Source organism: Aphis gossypii, chromosome 3 (genome assembly GCF_020184175.1).
Source record: "Aphis gossypii isolate Hap1 chromosome 3, ASM2018417v2, whole genome shotgun sequence".
NCBI classification, from domain to species: Eukaryota; Metazoa; Arthropoda; class Insecta; order Hemiptera; family Aphididae; genus Aphis; species Aphis gossypii.
The window spans coordinates 27126207-27147583 of record NC_065532.1 but is presented as its reverse complement, the minus strand read 5'-3'; the positions used below and the strand labels follow the sequence as shown (position 1 = coordinate 27147583).

General features: G+C 26.5%; 1 protein-coding gene across 1 annotated transcript; it reads left to right on the top strand.

The window, feature by feature from the left end:
- Positions 1-1414: 1414 nt before the first annotated feature.
- On the top strand, positions 1415-17710 carry LOC114123319 (synaptosomal-associated protein 25-like). The gene is made up of 7 exons (XM_027986254.2): positions 1415-2149; positions 2241-2282; positions 7496-7544; positions 8415-8532; positions 13482-13607; positions 13690-13834; positions 15097-17710. Exons 1-7 carry the CDS (start codon positions 2084-2086, stop codon positions 15157-15159), a joined length of 609 nt encoding a protein of 202 aa, XP_027842055.1. The 5' UTR covers positions 1415-2083; the 3' UTR covers positions 15160-17710.
- Positions 17711-21377: the final 3667 nt, after the last annotated feature.

Here is a 21377-nt window from a genome sequence, read left to right as displayed (position 1 = left end):
TATTATAATATGCGTTCAAAAATAACATGCTAGGAGTTCATTATTCTCTTTTTAACGATTTCCGTCGATTATATTTTCATCACCGTATTCGTTTGCTGGAAATTTATATTATGTAGGTATTATTTAATGCGCAGCCGACACAACCTTCGTTAGCTACAACTTCTATATGATATAATATATATTACACAGACGTGGCCCACAGTGTTTGTTTAAAAAACATATCATTTCGTCAACTCGTGTAGTAGCGCAGTAGTACCTATCCTATTAATACTTCTATAATAGTGGGTGCAATAAAGGACCGCAGGGAAAAGCTTACTAATCAATCAAGTGCGCCCGCAGGATAAAATCCCACCAGGGGGAAGATAATTTTTTTTTATCAAGATTAAATTAAATTTGTATTCTAGAAGTATTTTATAATCCGTATAGACAACATTGGTGTGCCATAACGCGATATTATAAATCATACAGTTCACAAAAAAATAAAAAGGGCAATGGCTTATTTGTCACTCCCCCCTCCTTTCTTCAATAGCTCTTGTACACAGCAATAATCAAAATCTATAAATGTATAATATATTTAGACAGGTACACAGACAATAATACAATATAATATTATGTATATATATAACGCACATACATAATATATACACATATCGGAAAATCGGCAATGACCTTAAGTAATAATAAACAGTAAACATGCGCTCGAGTAGTATATATTATATGGGCATTGGGCAATAGATGTGTTATACCACTATACCAGGTGAACACAATAATATTATAATAATTATTTACTAATATTTTTATAATCGATCGATCGTATAGTCAATAAAACATAATATTATATTATATTATACGTACCTACATGGCTACATACTCTTATATACATTTATAATAACACTTTAATTTAAGTATATATTTTACGGTCGATTTTAACGAGTTTACAAACTCGTAGTAAATAACATATATATTTAACTATATAGTATAATATTACGAGAGCGCGTTTATACATATAACTATATAAGTTTAAATTATATTATAATTATTTACTATATAACCAATCATGATTTGTACCTATCACTGAAAGTTAATATTATGTGAAATTTGTTGTTTTTTTTGTTTTTTTTTTTTTTGAGGGGGTGGGATCAGAACGTGGATAATTTTTTCCATAACAGGATTATGGTTTTAGTTCAAAAACCCAGAAATTAGATTGTGTACCTATATATATACATTATTTTCTACTAGTTTTAATAAGGTTTTCGCAGTCATCGTTATTACATAATATAATTATATACTATGTATGATATCAGAGTAGAACCGATTTTAACGATTTTACAAATAACACTCTGTTTGTACGGGTATTCGTACGCATACGTTAAATTGTTATACTATAATATTATTTACGAGTAACAGTGTTATTTATACCTATTTCATTATAAATTGTACGCGTTTAACGAGTAAAAACGTCGTGCTGTCCGCGGTCGCGGTCGAACCCGGGAAACGTTGTCATTGTTGTCGTCGTCGTCGTCGCGGTCGGCGGCGGCGCTCAGGGATGCGCGCGAAATTGACGAGCAGGGGGCGGAGGCAACGGCGGCGGGCGCCCGGGCGAAAGAAAAAGCAACACTCGCACACACACAGAGCTTGCACTCGCACGGTGGCGTAAAAACGGTCTGTTGCGCTCCTAGTTTTCCGTTTCCACCCCGTCGGCGACGCACGTACCCCGCGAGCGTTCGATTATACAACAGTTATATCGTCCGCCGTGTGTATATATATATGCGCGATAATACGCATAATATATTAACATCAATAAGCTACTAGAATACCTAGTACACCTGTACGAAATAATAACGATCGAAAAGAATATATATATAAAAAAAAAATAATAGTCACATTTATAATATTATTTTTTTTTCATTGTTTTTATTATTTTACGAACGCGTCCGGCTTACGTGTGCGGTGTTCACAACACTGCAAGTCCGAAGACCGTGCAGACTGTGCACGAACACAGAGAGCTAATTAATAATATTTCCGCGTCGAATTATTCACACAGCGATTTCGCTGATAAAAATATAAAATTACAATCGCAACTATGCCAGCCATCGTAGCCAACGAGTTGCAGGACATGCAATTGCGATCGGCCCACGTAACGGACGAGGTAAGTGCGATGCACCTGCAGATCACTGCACTGTATACTCACGTAATATTTTCAAAGCTGATTTCATGTTTTTTTTTTTTTTTGCCTATAGTCTCTGGAGAGCACCCGTCGGATGATCGAACTCTGTGAAGGGGTACGTAATATAATACATATATATATATATATATATTGTAATATAAGTACATATTATATGTTTACACGGTACATGTATATAACATGAGACGAAAATGTATTTTTTTTTTGTAATTGTTTTTTCCCCTTGGAGACCAACACAACTCCCCACGCCAAAACCCCAATCGAATGTATTTTTCAAACGGCGTGTAATACTATATTCGTCCATTTTTTTTTTTTTTTTTTTGTTTACCGACGTCGAAGGGAACTTTTTACGTCATCAGTTGTTATGAGGTATTAAATTATTATTGCCGTGTTCTGATTTTGTCTCATCGCATACCCAATCACTGCGCTCTTCAAACGATAATCAATCGTCGACAAAATCTCATATTACCTTTATATTATAATTTATAATAGATATAACATAAAATTATATTTATCGCTCAAAACGCGTTTGCTTTACACCATCATCTGACACGTGCATTCATTCATATAAAATTTAATACTATGGGGGACGCTCGTACATGAAATTGAAAAAATTAATTAATTACAATGTTGAAGGATTTTTTTTTTTAAAGAAAAAAAGTTTAATTTAATCTAACTATAGTCAGATTTCGTTCGTATTATAATTATGTTGTGCTTAAGTGATCCGGATAACATTCTTCTTTCATTTATTTTTTTATACTTATTATACCATTAATCTGAAAATTGTATTTACATAAATATTATTTTTCAATACTGCGAAAACATTTTAACATTTTTTCAAAGTAATAAGATTGGACTATAACATGTCAAATGTCAATAACTTTTTAAACGATGTTAATAAATTGTAAAAGTATCAGGAAACGAACACATGTTAAATTGCATACAAAATAAACTAACTATTGGGTAATTAGTTTTATTTTTATCAGTCATACGTAGTAGATTTTATTAATTTATTTTTCTGTTATTGGTAATTTTACTGGTAATTTTTGAAAATTATAAAGCTACTGCATTTATAAATTTTACAATATTTTATATCGAATTTTGCAGGTTTTTAGCCTAATTTATTATAAAATAAATATACCTAAATATCTAATTCTAGTTATATTATGATTTTTATATTCTATTGCCCAAACTTTTTCAAAATATACCTGATTTATACGTATAAAATAAATTTAATTAATAATCATACATAAATACAATGCTATATTAATCTTAGTTGATAGTTCCAATTATATATAATTACATTATATTATATTTGATAATTATGAGTGACATATACTGTAAATAAAATATTATATTTTTTTAATTAGGTTATTTTTATTGTGCAGTTGCCTTAAATATGTATTTAATATATTTGATAACATAGTATTTTTGATACTACAAACTAATTTATATTAATTATTTAATAATAATCGATAAATAAATAAATGTTAAAATTAAATTAAATTTTAAATTTTTTATTTAGCCTTGATAACCTAAAATATTAATTAAAATGAAAAAATAAATAATATTCCTATAATAGCTTTAAACAAACATACAACTTAAATTATACCTGTTGTACATTTTTAATATAATTTTATTAAATAGCTTTTGTGTGTGTTATACTAATAAAAACCAATGGTAAGAATTACCACGTTTGACACTTAGCGTGCTATTAATGCATGATTGCTCACATCTAAGTTATTTCCATAAAATATATTATTTTTATAATTAATTTGTCTGTGATTAAAAAAATTAATATATATACCTATGTATAATATGTATTTTGCACTAATCACACAAACTAATTGCACCCCCTTAAGTATAGTGTTTATACCAAATAAAAAAAAAATTGAAATGTGTTATACTTATACATAGTATGCTAAATAAAATCTATAAACATTTAAACACTTATAGATACAAAAAATCATTTACATTATTTTAATTATTAATTTACTTATTTATAATTTAACCTTCAATGATTATTTCGTATTATTTTTTTTTAATGATTTTTACATTACTAACAATACTAACCTATCTTTACTGTTTTTAAGTTTTTCAACTAGAATTATAATATGTAATACAATAGACTCCACTTATAAGATTCACTTTAAGACCACTACAAAGTGAGTCTTTTAAGTTATAATTGAATGAATCTTATAAACGGAATAAGAAAAAAACACAATTTTTAATTATTTATGTAATTTATTTTATAACATATCTTGCTATTAATTTAATCTACTTCAATACATATTTCTCATTACTTATTACTTATTAGTAGATAATTAAAATCAGATAATACGATAATTGCTATAAATATTAAATTCGATAAAATGTATTGTACATACACACTTTATACAACAAGTTAGAACGAAACCACTAATATCTACTGTACTATAATAATTGACCATTTATTTTGAAAACATATTTTTTCCTGCGAGTACATGTATAAAATATGCATGAAAATCGTTTAGGATTGAATCCCTATGAATTAATGAATTATACAAAAGTAATGATTAACGTACACTAATTAATTTAAAGATAAATAAACATTGTATATAAATTATATATTTTTATATATTTTATTCTAATAACATATTATTGATTATCGAGGATGAAAGGGTTATTATGCAATATAGCGACATTTCATTTTATAATAAGCGTATTTCAGACACGGATATTGTCCAATTTTATACGATATAGGTACAGTTTATTATGTAGGTATTCATCATAACTCAACAAAAGACGCATTTACGTGATGACTATAAACCATCATCGGATGTTCATTAATGGTGTCGAGATTATTTTGACAGTGATGGTTAGTTATATAAGTATAACATAATCGCTAAACGTTGTATTATTGTATATGTGAACAATATAGTTATATACAATATATACTAGTACACTACACCTCGTTATAAATACATCTTTAAGGGAATACAAGTGATAGAAAATACTTAAGATACCCTTTTATAAACGGCTAGTACGCGTTAGATTAGGTAATCACTAAGCAATAATTACGTAATCACTAAGTATTTACTACATAAAAGTGTATATAATATATATATACAATATACAATATACATTTATATAATAAAATAAACTTTTATATTGTGTTTATATACAATTCTTTTTTGAAAGTAGTATAATAGTGTATTATTTCTTAAACGTTAGTGACTATATATATATATTATACAGTCATTCGAGAACCACTTAAAAAGTATATTTCGAAGTTAAATCACATTTAATGAAAACGATTTTTTTGTGAATTATTTATTACAACGTTTATTCATAGCTGTGAATGGCCATTAGTCAGGTAAATTAAATCGCACTTTAAATAATAACGTCTCATAAGTTTCTCTGGCGATTTTCGTTTTCATCAAGTTCTACGCCCTCAGTCTCATTTTATAAACCGTAGTATAGGGTGAAGAGCTAGTTGTTCATCCGAGTAATTAAATAATTTTATTTAAAGTTTAGAAAGAATGATAAAATACATTTCCACGAATTTTTGTTCATTTAATCTTACAAATTCATCTAGAAGCAAACTGACCATTTTTATAAAACTTAAAAAGTAAATAAAGCGCTATGTACACATAATAATATTATAGTGTATTAGTGTATATAAAATTCATAGTAATAAAATATTATGCCTTTATATATATACTACATATCCTTATATTTTCACGCATTTAGACTTTTAACAGAATTAACTTTGTTAAAACTTAATGCTAATTTATTCATAAACATATAATATTATTAAATACAACTATTTTTTAAATATAAATTTAATTATAACCAACATGAAATTTATGATTAATCAACTATGATAAACTTGTTTATAAATATTTTTTATTCTTAATTTTAACAAGAAAAATTTAATACAACTTAATATTATTTATTTCTGCTAAAAATAATTAACTGTATCTATAATTATATTATACTATATAGTGTTGAATAACTACTATTTATATTTTTATTGTCCTCAGTGATCTTCAATCGATGAGTCATAACTCATAACCCAATTTTGGATGGCGTAAGTTTTAAAAAGTCGAGGCAGGTCTTCTCTTTTAAAAATTAAAATTAAAAAATGATAAAACTATAATAAATAATTAATAATAAAAAAACAATTCCACGTAGCATTTAATTTTAATGTGTTATTATTATATTAATATATTATGTATTATAAACTAAATAATTATAATGGATATCAAATCATATAGTATGGTAGTAATGGTAATACCTACCAAGATCATTGTACGACTATATAAGATATAACATTTGGAATAATAATTTATGGTGACACCATATTAATTCACAAAATTTGAAAGTGAAAATGCAGGCTAGCACAAAAATTTTTACAAAAAAAGTGGGTCGCGAATAGGAAAGGTTGAAGATCACTACGGAAACTACTGATCAATACAGAAAAATTATATAAAATATTTTTAAATTATTAAAATATAAAATAATTTAGTTATACTTCTATAAATAATACATAGGTAAATAAAAATATTGTGTGATTATAAAAAATAATAAAAATTATTGATTGAAAAATTGTTATTTTTAACAGTTTTTATAGGAAGGGAGCATTTCCACAAATTCTCGATGAGACCATGATTAGAAATTCCGCGGAACAGACATATTCCTTTCCCCAATATTTTAAGAGTACCAATATTCTAAGCCTTTGGATAATGAATACTCGTAAAAGAAGTTAATTAATATAATTTAATACTTAATAATTCGCATCTAAATGAAAATATTTTTAATAAAAATATAAGATACTCATAAAATCAAATTTTTATACAATAGACATTTTTTACCTAAATTAATGTGCAATCTATACATAATAATATAATACGGTAGATTTTTTTATATTATTACATTAATAAATTAAAAAATCCAAGTACAAAAATATCACTTAAAAGTTCTATAAAATAATACTTATACAGTATACACCCATCATAATTATTTTCACAATAAATCCACAAATTAACTTCCACTATATATACTCGTAAAAATATAAAAACATTCTACTTTTAGTTTATGAAAAAATCTTACATCAACGAGCAAAGTTGTCAATTTGTCTTGAAAAAACTTGAATACCTACTTAGGTTCTGTATTACTATAGTCACATTTAAAACTTTTTTTTAGAAGAAAACTGACTGGGAATCTAAACCATTAAAGACAATGTTATTATGGGCTATATTGTATTATAATGATTAATATTATATTATATTTGTGAGCATAAAAATGACTAATGTGATGTTTTTTCAGACAAAGGAAGCAGCCATTAAAGCTCTAGTTGAGTTAGATGATCAAGGCGGTAAGGATGAATTAATTAATATTAAATATGTACTAGTATTTAATACACCCCGGAAAGTTTAAGATAAAGTATACGACAGGCGTAGTTATATTATTGTATATTATACAAAATTCCATTGATCAATTTCTAATAGGTATCTGATTTATTAATACAATAAAATATCGTTGATTAAATACGAACCCAAAACTAATAATATTGATAAATACCTAATGACACCTCTTATCAGTAGTATACACAAAGAGGTGGAGATATGTTTATAGAATATGAATAATAGGTCATATTATTATGTTTAGTTCATTTTAGTAATTTAGGAAATTTTATGTTCCAAATATATTTGCTGGATAATAATATGTATGATATACTAGTATAAATAACTTATAATAGGCATGCAGTTTTTAGAGCCATATTTTAATTGCATGTGGACATGATTTCTCTATACAATGAATATAATATATATGTTTAATCACATAGATATATATGCCATCCATTCCCCTTGAACAAATCCTGGATTCACCACAGCCTAGTATGATATTTATTTTTGTATAATACTATAGTCGATCTCCTTTAACGTAATAATACTCACGGCTCACCAAAAATAATATCCTCAAGGTATCAAAACTGACAGACTTCAAAAAAAAATATATATAAAATCGTTCAACTAGCTTTGATACCCGAAGTATATAAACCACAGTTAGCAATACTGCAATATTTGTACCTCGACATTTCTCCCTGTATACCTGCAAGGCTGCATCTAAACATCGAAATGGTTTTTGTAATCTGTTTAAGGATGCTTCACATTACTTCAGTAGGCATATTTACTTAAAACGTAGTTATAAACTAGATATATATTTTGGTTTGTACGATTTTTAGAGAAAATGGACAGGATCGAGGAAGGAATGGATCAAATAAACGCGGACATGAAGGAAGCGGAGAAAAACCTTACCGGCATGGAGAAATGTTGTGGTATTTGCGTGCTGCCTTGCAACAAGTAAGTTCCTACCAATATTTCACAGTAATAACACTTGGCTCGTAATCAAATAAACACTTGTATACATAGTGTCTCGGTGGAAACTGTCGAACGGAGTACAAAAAAAAAAAATACGAACCCCTCTCGAAGACTAATGCGTTTTATCTTTTGTACATCCAGGAAAAAATATCATAAATTGAACGGTTCGGCAGTTCGACCTACAAGACGAAATCCTATTTCGAATCCGATCCGAAAAAAAATACACTCGAGTGAATTTTATCACTAATTTATATTTGATTTCAAACGAAGTAATACAATTTTCCGGTAAAAGTACGAATGATGTTTCCATTATAGATTTTTTTATTTTTTGAAAACATTAGTAGTTAATTAATATTGGTAACGAACAAGTAGTAACATTACTATTATGTAACGAGACGTTTTTATGTATTAGTTGGAAATAAAATACAAATAGGTATTTTCCAAAACACATCGACCTATAATATAATATTTATTTACACTCTAGCAGATTAATACAATACGCGTATATTTATTATTTATATTATATAATACGAGTATGTCTAACTAATTAACATCATAAAATTCGCACATAAATTTTTATAATTAATACACTCAAATTTCTAATTTAATTCTCAAAACCAGTATATATAAATATATATATGTATTATATATTGAAAAAATCAAACACAAAAATGAGCGAAATTTACCATATAAACATTAGGAACCACAAATAATTCTAAACCTGATTTTTTAAGCTTTTTGGATACATGTTGCATGAACTTACGCAAATTCATATTAAAATAAAAATTGCATTACAGTCTACAGTTACATGCAAAATACATATAAGTATACCTATAGGTTTATAATTGATGATTAGAAACCTCGACGAGAGTGAAAAGATGATTAACGGTGGATTTTAATCAATCAGACGAATAGCACTGAACATTATTGACTGAGCACGCTCCTGCAGCAAGGAATATTTTTTATGTAAATTTGATTTCAATTTCAATTTAAAATTTACCCACGTGGAATTGAAATACCCGCAATAGCCTACAGAAAAAATTTTCTTCGTTTTTAATTCTATTACATAATCTGTGTAAGATTACAATTTTTTTTTTCATTATTTCATCAGTCTAAATAATCATAAACCTACAGTTTATACAGATTTTTTTTTTTGACAAATCATTTTTCCAAAATAAATTACTATTTCTATATATCATTTTATTGTATACTTTTGTGTATATTTAAATGTCCACAATAATATACATAACAAAATATATTATTATGATATAAAACATCTGTAATTATTATAATCGAATTAAAAAAAAAAAACAAACCAGTTCAACAATTTAAAAAAAATAATTTTAAAAACGTTTTGAATAAAAATTCAATCTTTATATTTTTTTATAATCATTAAGTGAGATAATTGTGAACAAAAATGCTAATAAATAAATTTCATTGTACTGCTATTTTAGTTAACTATTATTAAATTCAGTAGAATTAGTTATGTAGGTATTAATAAATTTAATATACGAGAGAATTGATCCATTATCAATCTTAAAGTTTTTCAACGTTTTTTGTATTATTAAAGTTGTATATTTATAATACAACTTTTTTTTTAAGTGAATTATTATTATTTCAAATATTTAAATTAAAAAATGCTCATAACTGATAACTATAACTGTATATTATTTTATAGAGTTTGAGAGGTTTTAGAGTTTCTACTATATTATATTCTGTATATCGTTTTGAAATTTTACCTGTCTAAAACATAATAATTCAATTATATATAATATTTTATATGTTATATGTATATAACATTCTGATGTGCATCCATGCAAACCGTTATTGTATTGTTTTTTTTTAGAATTGACGTTTATTAAAACGATTTAAAAATTTAATTAGTGTAAATGTATTTTATTTGAGTTATACCTTTACAGTTTTTACACTTGCAATATTTAATATTCGTTAAACAGTTATGTAGGATATACCCTACAATTATTTGATGTCAAACGTTATATCATAAAGAATTCATAAGTCATAACATTAGTGATCTATCAGGACACTATTTTTTTAAATTTTTCCAAATATAGTTACATATATCTAGCGACTTACGACCAGACTAGCCTACCTCTTTCTCTTTCTCTCTGAACCGTCTATTAATATATAGGTATGCGTATTTACACTGTTAATTCGTCTTAATCGCTGTTATTCTTTCACCTGGCTATTCACTCTTGTCGAGGCCTCCGATCAACAATGGTGCTGATACGATCTACCTACTATAAGGTAAGAAAGTATCACATCGTTAATAATTAAATTGATTTTGTATAAATTAATATCATATTTAATTTTTAAAAACGTAAATCACTTCAAAATGCATAATTTCGAGATTTACCTTTATTTATTTATTTTACCCCTGAGGCCCTAACAATACAAATCGTTGTAATATTCTTTTTTGTATTTTATTGATGTTGTTTCTTTTGAAGTTGTTTATTGAATTTTAAAATTGAGCTTATAAATTATCATCCAATAATTAAATGCAAAGTACTACCCACCATTAACGCTGAAATCAGTACAAAACTTTTAATTATTTTTTTCTACAAAATTTGGATGAATTACAAAAAGAAATAGACTATGCCATGATAAATGTGTAAATAAATAATATTAAAAGAATACATCATTATTCCAATATTTGCTTATAGATTTTAAAATTATTATGTATTTGAAGATAATATAATATATAATATATAAGTCGTTTATAACCATAAAAATATAAATTTTTACTTGTTGTTGTTTTTTTATTAATAGTTTTGTATATTATGATGACTTAATTATAACTTTATAAGTTTTGATTAGTTTATTGGTACTTTAGCCATTACTTGTCTGTTATCTCAACTACCACTTTTTTTTTAATTTAAAAACTATTAACTTACTTTCGATGGCTGATGTACGATTTATAGAATACAAGATACGAATATATTATAATATGCCTACGACTTTTTTATCGTAATTTCATTATTACCTATTTTTCTGTTATAATTATTGTACTCATTTCGAACGGCTAGTAATTTATCACTGTAGAATATAGACAATTATATATTGATTTATAATTATTAGGTACCGTTTATCAATACGATATGCAGTTGAAATATAATGTAGGCACCTATACCTATAATATCATAGTTCAATTTATTCGATTCAATATAAACATAGCAACATGTATTTATGTTATTATATGCGCTACATTTACAAAACAAGCTGTATGCAGATAAATCGACTGGTACGTGGGTATCTACATAAAAACTCTATACCTAGTTGAATATAAATTACGAGAAGAAAATACCCTAGGATAACTAATTTAATAGTTTAGGTATACGTACTACGTATAGGTACTATAACCGTATCAAAAATGGCCAATGATTATTTTCCTTTAGATTCGCTTGACTACCAACGAGAGCAGGTTGTACTATAAGTTACAATATACGGTAGGGAAATTTTATACAGGTATCGTGTGTAATACAAGTCGACAAGCCATAGTTTTGATAGTTGAGATAACGATCAAGTAATTTTATTTTGTATTTCAGCTATGCCAACGTCGAATACCTCTGTACATCTAAACTTTTTATAGTTTATTTATGTTTATAATACATACCATAATCGTTATTGTTTTAATACTGGTAAACTCGATATTATAGGCTAGTCGGTAATTATTATATTTTTCCTTAACTACTAAATTGCATGTAAAACTGTAGTACCATATTTTGTTTGAAGTGATTTTTACACATTGTGTTATACATCTATTGAGTAATGTACATAAGACTTGAGACTTTTTAGATTTTTAGTTTTGTTTTGATTCTCGAGTTATAGGTATTATTAGATTTTACCAATAATAATATCCTCTTAAAACAAAATATTATATTATGTATATTTATATATACTAGAGACTAGTCTTATGTTATATACTTTTTATAGAAAATAAAAATTCAAATATTTATACGTAACTCTCAGTTATTATATTGTTAAACAATCATCAAGAAATAACTACTATATCTTTAACTATAATATATATTTAAATAAACTAATCTACCACGCGTAATTAAAATGAAAGATTTAAAGGAATTAAATTTCGATATATAATTGTAAAGTAACTTTGCAACTTAAAGGTTTTTAGCATAATCTACCTAAGAAATAAAAATAAAATATGGAAATGTATCTGTTCTCGTAACTGTTTATCTGGAACATAAATAATTTAAAGTAACATTCTATAAATACCTTGAGAGATGAGAGAGCAAAATTTATTAAGTGATAATAAACAAAAAAATTAAAACATGATAAATTTGTTATAAAAAAAAAAAAAAATGTTTAAATCATTGAACTATTGAAGTTTAAACTATACATACATATAAGTTTAATACCATTTAAACAATTAATAAATTATAAAAGACTGAATGACATAGTTTTTAAATTCAAATATTTTACAAAATAAAATTATTTAATGATCGATGTTTTATAAAAATAACTTATAAGTAAAAGAACAACTTAAAAAACATTTTAATATTTTAAATCTTTTAAAACGTTGTATAAGAGTTCACGATTGATGAAATGTTTCTTCTGCATATTTTATCTACACATTTCTTCTATAAAAACAATCATATACACTGTATAAATATTAAATTTAAACAAAAAGTTTCATGTTAGCAGAAAATATGAAATAGAAAAAATATTAAAATTGAATTTTTTTTTAACGAAATCGTTGTTAAAAATTACTGAATTTAGGTTTTTACCAGAACATTATATAATTTAAAGTATAGTAACGTTAGTGCATTGGGGAATATTCTCAAAGAAAAAAATTTATTGTCAACAAGTTCAAATCTAGATGTTTTTCTCTCCAAAAACTCTTATGTTCCCTGTTTTCCTAAACAAATTATATAGTGTTACCCGATTATATTTAGGTCGACATCTTTCAAAGAAGACGAAGGCACGTGGAAGGGAAACGAAGATGGCAAAGTAATAAACAAACAACCGCAGCGTGTAATTGAGGGACCGAACATTACGCCACAGGGTGGATACATAGTGAAGTAAATTGCAATTTAATTGAGAATTAATTAACAGAAAAAATATATAAAGTAATGATACAAATGAAGGTATGCATTCATATAGGATTACAAACGATGCTCGAGAAACGGAAATGGATGAAAACTTGGGACAAGTGAACACGATGATTGGTAACTTGAGAAACATGGCGTTGGATATGGGTTCAGAGCTTGAAAATCAAAACCAACAGATCGAAAAAATCAGTACAAAGGTAAATGCTTTGGCTACAAATGAGTTGTGTCTCTATAGGTTTAAACTGTTTAAAGACATAAAAAAAAATAGTAAAATCTCTATCTAAAATCTAAATCAAATTATAATTTTTACAAAACAGTGTACCTGAACATTTATTTTCCATTGGGATTCAACTCGTTTATCTATTTTTTTTTATCGGGAAACTACCCGTTAACTGCGAGTACTTCAATTTTTTTAAAAAATCAAATTTTTTAAAAACTATTATTTTTTTCATAAATATAATAAATTATAATTGTAAATGTAATTTTATATATTTACATAAAATATAATTAATAACTAATAAAAATGGCTAAAAATTGTTTTTTTTTTTTTCATAAAAATTATAAATGTAATAAAAAATTTATTCTTTAATCAACAGCTTAAAAAATATGGCAAAATGGCTAAAAATATCGACAGAAAAATAATATATTTTGTGAAAAAACATTTAATTTTCGATTCATTTGTTATAGGTATCTAAACACATATTTTTTAATCTTCGTTCATATTTATTTAAAAAAAAAACCATACCAGTTTTGATTTTTAATAATGTATTAATTGCTATTGAATTTGATTTTTGAAGTGCTTCAACGAACATTCAAATATTTGGATGCTGTACTCGTATCAATTTTTTTAATTTATTATTGAAACCTTTACTGTATGAATCTTATCTTAATAATCAAATAATTAAGATAGTTTTTAACAACCCAACAATTGATTAGGTTTTAGACACAATTTTAGATTTCAATGTTACTAGCTAATAATACAGTATGTTAATACTATTATTACATTTTATTTAGACAATCTTTTAAATATTAATATTATTTTATTGTTTCAAGTAGTTGAATCGATCAAAAATATACATCTATAATTTATTATATTTATGAAAAAAAAATGTATATTTTATTTTAAAAAAAACTAAGTTCTTATAAAATGATAAATAATATTGTATCATTAAACAGTAAACTTAAAAAAAATGTTGAGAAATGTCCGCATCGAAAATATATTGGGGGAAAATGTCCAACTATACCAAAAACAGTAATGGGGAAAATGTCTAGGGAGAAATTGCCCGGCATCTTTCAATAATTGATAATATTTCAATTTTAACAATGATTTTGTAGTGTATAGCATAATTTAAAAATTATAAATACGTATAAGATTTTATACTTATATACAGTATACACCCATATATTATGTTCTAAATATTTTTGAAAATAAAATATAAAATATCATGTTTAATTTTAGACAAAGTCAAACGATATGCGGATTTCGGCTGCCAACCAAAGAACCAGAAATCTTCTTAAATAAATTACTTACGTTAACCTTATATACGAGCTATTTGTGGTTGTCAAAAGCAAACATTATATATGGATTTTTTTACATACTCAAAATTCGTGAGTAAATATCGTGTCTTCCCTGCATGTCGTGTTTAACTATACAGCATTAAATAATATTATAGAAATAGGTTTATAAAATAATAATAATTTATAGATGTATTACATGTGGTTTATAGTATCTATATAATAAATATACTATGCGCTTATGTTCAATAATTGATGTAAACACTTTAGATACATACAAAATGTTTAATAATAATAATATTGGTATTAATAAAATTCTCATTCACAACTTTCATCAACTCATGACAAGTTATCGTATTAGCAAGTGTCAAAATTAATATTTGATGGACAGTTTTGGATTTTTTTATAAACCCTATAAAGGTCTCAAGTTTATACCATTTGTATATATAGCATTTTCTGTCTATCAACAAGTTACAAAAGACATCCCTTCACTTTTTTATGTTATAAATATTGCACTTTAAATAAAAAAATAAAATAAATAATAATGTCGTTAAAATTCCAATTTAAACTTGCCACCATACCACCGATACACCGAACTATCGTGATTATTTTTTACTTATACTTCGGTGACTTACTATTTATAACTGACACTTACATTTATGTACGAGTGTATAATACAATAACATATAAGACCTTAATATTATACAGATCCGTCCACTTCATAACTAAAAATAAAGTTCATTATTTTTGCTAAACAAACTCTGAACTCAATAAATACGAGTGCGTTGAAATTCTTCTTTTAAAATGTTATTTATCATTATCAATCTCAAAAATATTAATGCTAAAATTCAATAAATTATTAAACATATTAATAGATATTTATTTAAACACGTTTATATCGTATTTTTTCTCGTTTTATATTGTATTCTATTTGTAAAATATTCATTATATATAATACTTATGCGAAACTGTTAAGCTCAAATAATTCATCACAGTATATATTCACAACCAATTAAAAATGAATTGTATTTAAAAGTTGTGAATATACCTATATTTATATTTACGACTGTAATAGGGTACTCGCTAAAAAATACTCCAAACAATATTGATTATTCATTTATCAATTAAATACCTATTCAAATTAGGTCACTCGTGCAATAATTGAATAGATTACTAATTGAAACTGTTTTTAATTTTTATTAATAGCATCGTCATAAATTTTTTAAATGTGTCAAACGCCTTAAGTTTAACTACATCATATAGTATGTAGCAACTATATAGTATATTTTTAAACAATTCTGCGTACAGTTTACTATATAACTCTATAATGTCACTAATGAAATTGTCGATATTAGTAACCGCTTATACTACAATATTAATGCACAATTTAAAAAATAATTCGAAATTATTTAAAGAAAATATCCAACTTATTTTCTTACTAATCATAACTATATACGTCTATAATTCAATAATTCTATGTTCTAAAAATATGGTAAGTATATAAGGTGATTTCAGATTTACGCATGTCTGTGTAAAAACGGTATAAAGTTACACGAGTGTTCAAATTCTACGTATCATCCTATCTACGGCTATTTCGAGTATAGATAACTAACAATTTTTTTTTTATATTATTGAACATCGCAAACAATCTAAAATTAAAAATTTGAGTCAAGTTTACATAATATCTAGCAATGATATATCAAAAGTTTCTGTACGCCAATAATTATATAATTGCCTAATAACTTATTGACAATTAATAATTAAAATAAACTAAGGGCTGTACGCTATAATCAATGCAAATTGTGATAGTACAATATTTTCAAAATGAATACATGCATATTACGTATATTTTGTTCAGAAATAAAATATAAAAATTAATTTAAATAACAGATTAAACTAATAACTACATTTTTACAATTTTTCAGTAATGCTATCATAAAATGTATTGTTAGAATAGAATTAGTATATTTGAGATCTCTATAGATTATAATATTTCATATTGTTCTCGAAAATTAACATTTAATTTGCATCCATTTATTTAGTACCATTTGACCTCGACAAATAATAAATATCTCAAGTCATACTTTGAAATTTGTATAATACTTGCATACAAATACCATTTACGTAACAAAGATAATATATTATTGTTGCATTAGATGATAAGATACATTTAATATAGTTATAGCTGAGTATTTCACTAAAACCATAGATGATTTTAAATCTAAACGTTTTTAAGCTCACTGCATAATTATTATTATATTATATTATGTTTATATTTTATTTTATATAGATATTTTTTTTTAATTCATAAAAATATTCAAAAGCGACAGCAATCACCTTAAGGCTCTGTGATGTTTTATATATCCTGTCCGTAAAAATACGTATAAACGGAATAATTGTATGCAAACCGTTATATATATATTATTTTTATGTACCTACCTATTATTTTTAAATTTTATCGGTGTCAAAGCTTTTTTCTCTTCAGTTGTACTTATCCATCCAGATTGTTTATTTTCAATTATTATCTGTAAAATGAATAAATGTCAATTAGAAATTAAGCGTTTTTTTATTTACCTATACAGTACCTATACATATACATTAAGTGTTCCTATTAAAGAATAATTTTAGGTATAGATCTAAAGAGTCTATTATGTAAGTTTGCCAATCACATACTTTTCCCAAAATGTATAATACCATTTTCCGGTCGATATCAATAAATATATTATATATCAACCGCTTTAGTAAATCATTGATACATCATTTAATGGATCAGAGGGTTACTTAATGGTGACCAGTTGTCAAACTTTATTAGGCCAGCAGACAAGACATATAAATTATAATTACCTATTAAATTTAATATTTTGATAGCGAATTAATTAATGTTTTTATTTTTTTTATTTTACCTTTTCTTTACATTTTATAAACGTAAATATTAAATTTTTATGGTTACTGAAAATACAATTATCTAGGTACTCTACACGTAAATATGCAAAGTAAACATTATACACAAATAGGCATCTTTTTGGCATCATTGGAGGATAAGGGTGCATTGCCTTCGAGAACAGTGCCATAAAACAGGATTTAGAGTGACAAAACAAAATTATTAGTTCAAGAATATACCTACATATTACCTACTCCTACTTTTAAAATATGTAATTCGTATTATAAGTTTTTTAATAAGATTATGGTAAGAAAAAATATGAATAAAATATTTTGTAAGTATTCATGCATTCGTTTATACGAGTATGTAAGACAAGATTTGTAAAGATTTTTACGTCATAAAAAAAATTGTTAGATTTTAAGTTACCTATTATTACTGTGACTATTATAAAATAACCTGTGAATTTATGAGCATAGGTACATATTTTACATATCACTAGTGCACTCTTACAGACAGTTAATCAATTAGTCGCTCAAGAAAAAGGTGATTTGAAAATGAAGAATAATATTAATGAATTTTATACTATTGTATTATTTTGTAAAAATATCCGCATGTGTTTACAAACTCTACGGTAAATTTCTGCAACCCTATAAGTCGGTAGATTTTCTAAGTACCACCTATACATACACATAAACACTATAGTATCCAATTATTCAAATGAGCACCTATTTTGGTGTAAAATATCGAATATAATACACGATATGTATATATAATTATAATGAAAGATTTCATGCATATTATATATTATACTGTTCCGGAGAGCCCTTGATTCTAAGTAGACTGTAATTTTGTTCCGTTGCGTTCATTAATTGCCCATTATATAGGTATAGGTAGTTGGTGGTTCATGTATCAACCACGAGTGTACCTACTGTCCTACTCACTGGGTTTTGTAGGGCACTATAGTCAATAGGTATGCTAAGCCATCCATTTTGCGACTCATTTATCACATATAATATTATGGAACTACGAAGTTGCCGCATTTATTTTATCATTGATAAACGACTAAACGAGTCGCAAAATGGCGGTTTAGCATACCCATATTTATTATATTTAGTGCCTTAGGTTTTACGCTTCGTGTCCGTAATATTTATAGACGCAACCTTGTTCATCACGTCGATAACGCGATGGCTCCCAGTAACACTTGGAAAACCCCAACATTGGATATAATATAGACAACCGGCAGCGTCGGAAAACACCATCACACGGCTACCCCCGGCTTTGGCGCAGATGTCAGATAATGTTATCGTCGGAGATTGATATCGCTTCCAGAGAATCCCGATATCGTTCGTTATTATAATAATATAATTAGCCATTTTTTTTTAATTTTAAAGAAAGGCGGCTAGCTCTGGATACACAGGGATTTGTTGACTCACGAAAAACGAATATTTTCTTATTATTTATATAGGATTGCTATTTGTTAATCAAAATAAAATAATAATATTATTTGAATTTTATTTTAGGAAAAATTACCCGAAAAATGTCTAAAGTATATTTGTGTTATATCCATACACAACACACAGTACACAAGCATACAACTTTCTGCAATACTTTATACTATAAGGTTGATTTTCATGCAACTCAGTAATTTATAAATTTGTTGACAGAAAGTAATAAGTAGGTAGTTATTAATGAATTTTTCAAATTTGACTTCCACACTAATCCTCATATAAAATATGTCATCTCATGCCCTAAAAATAATCGCTTAATATTTAAAATTTAAACAATTTAAACCAAAATAAAATGAAAACATTTTTTATATAGGTGTTTGATTATTCAAACACATGCTAATTAAACATCATATATTTTTACATACCTTTACGAAAATTATTTATTTTTGCACTAAACAACAATTACATTCATTGCAATGTGTAGGTACTAGGTAACAATGTTGTATAAACTGTAGTCTCTAGTATTAAAGGCGTCAAATGTAAAATAACTATCTACCTCTTTAGAACCTCAAGAGGCCAAAACCAAACGATGGAAGACATTGGATGTCAATATTCACTACAAGACCGTTAAATGAAATAGTTGAATCTAACTGTATAGAATATGAAGACATTTATCATTAGATACAATTTCAACATTTTTTTTTTTTATATATAGGTATTATGTATATATTTTATGTAATTCTTTTCAGTGTATTCATAGAACTAAATTATTTTGAATAAAGTTGGTAGCTTAAGGTAAAAAAAAAAAAAATTCTTAATTTCTAATACCTTAAAACTAGCAAGCTGCAGCTAGGTGCGCCGAAAATATTCGAAAACGGTCGTAGCGCCACGCGTTAGAACCTCAACAGGTGCAACAACCCGGTAGTCGGGACACCTGTCGCGTCGTGCTGCTGAATACTGACTGCGAATAAAATATATACAAAATCGTAGATTGCTAAATCAGACAGTTCGTTGAATATTGTACGTTTAGCCTTTCATTAAAAAACATAACTTTGGAAAATTGTTTAGAAATCTACCTATCATTCTGTATCTTCCCGACACACTTCTGGGAACACTGCAGTGGCGAGCGATCCGGCCCACGATTTAAATCTTAAATAAATAAATCTTAAATCGCGGTCCGGCTGCAGCTAAACGAGCATTCAAGTCATGACAAATATTTTTTATCATATTTATATTAGGTGTTTACAATATATTTTTTATTATAACCAGCTTACCACGTCTTACCGGCACAGAATCCAAATTCGTGTGTTCTTTATCTATGGTTAATACAAATGGATAATGATGTACTGGCGTCGTAACGGTGACGGTGTGTCGGTGTAGCTGTTTCTGTACGTCGGACGTTCAGCCGTTCAGGCCGTCCTGCCGAGTCCTCCACTCAGTCCACTCAAGCCGCTTAAGCCAGAAAGACATAGACGATAGACCAGCAATCGCCTGACGACAGTCGCGAAACGGATTAGATTCTATTTCGACTTGTATCACAGTGGCAATACTGCTCACGATAGATCGATTCGAATTCCGCTATTAAAATAGTGCCATTATACCTTCACATTCGTCATTCATTCATTTACGGCCTCCGAGGATCTAAGGCCGTTCTATAGTCACATCGCATAATTATTATCAAGCTTACGATAAGTGATTAGCGAAATTCTGGCGCAACATTCTATTCTATGATATGATAGTATATTATAAATAGACTTTTTATATTTATCGAAATAAGAACACTTCATAAATCATGATGTTATCACGGATTTCAACCACTCTAGCCGTGACAAGACCAGGGTCTTAGATTAAAGACCATTTTCGACATTTTCGTACTCTGTATTTTTAATATTCCGT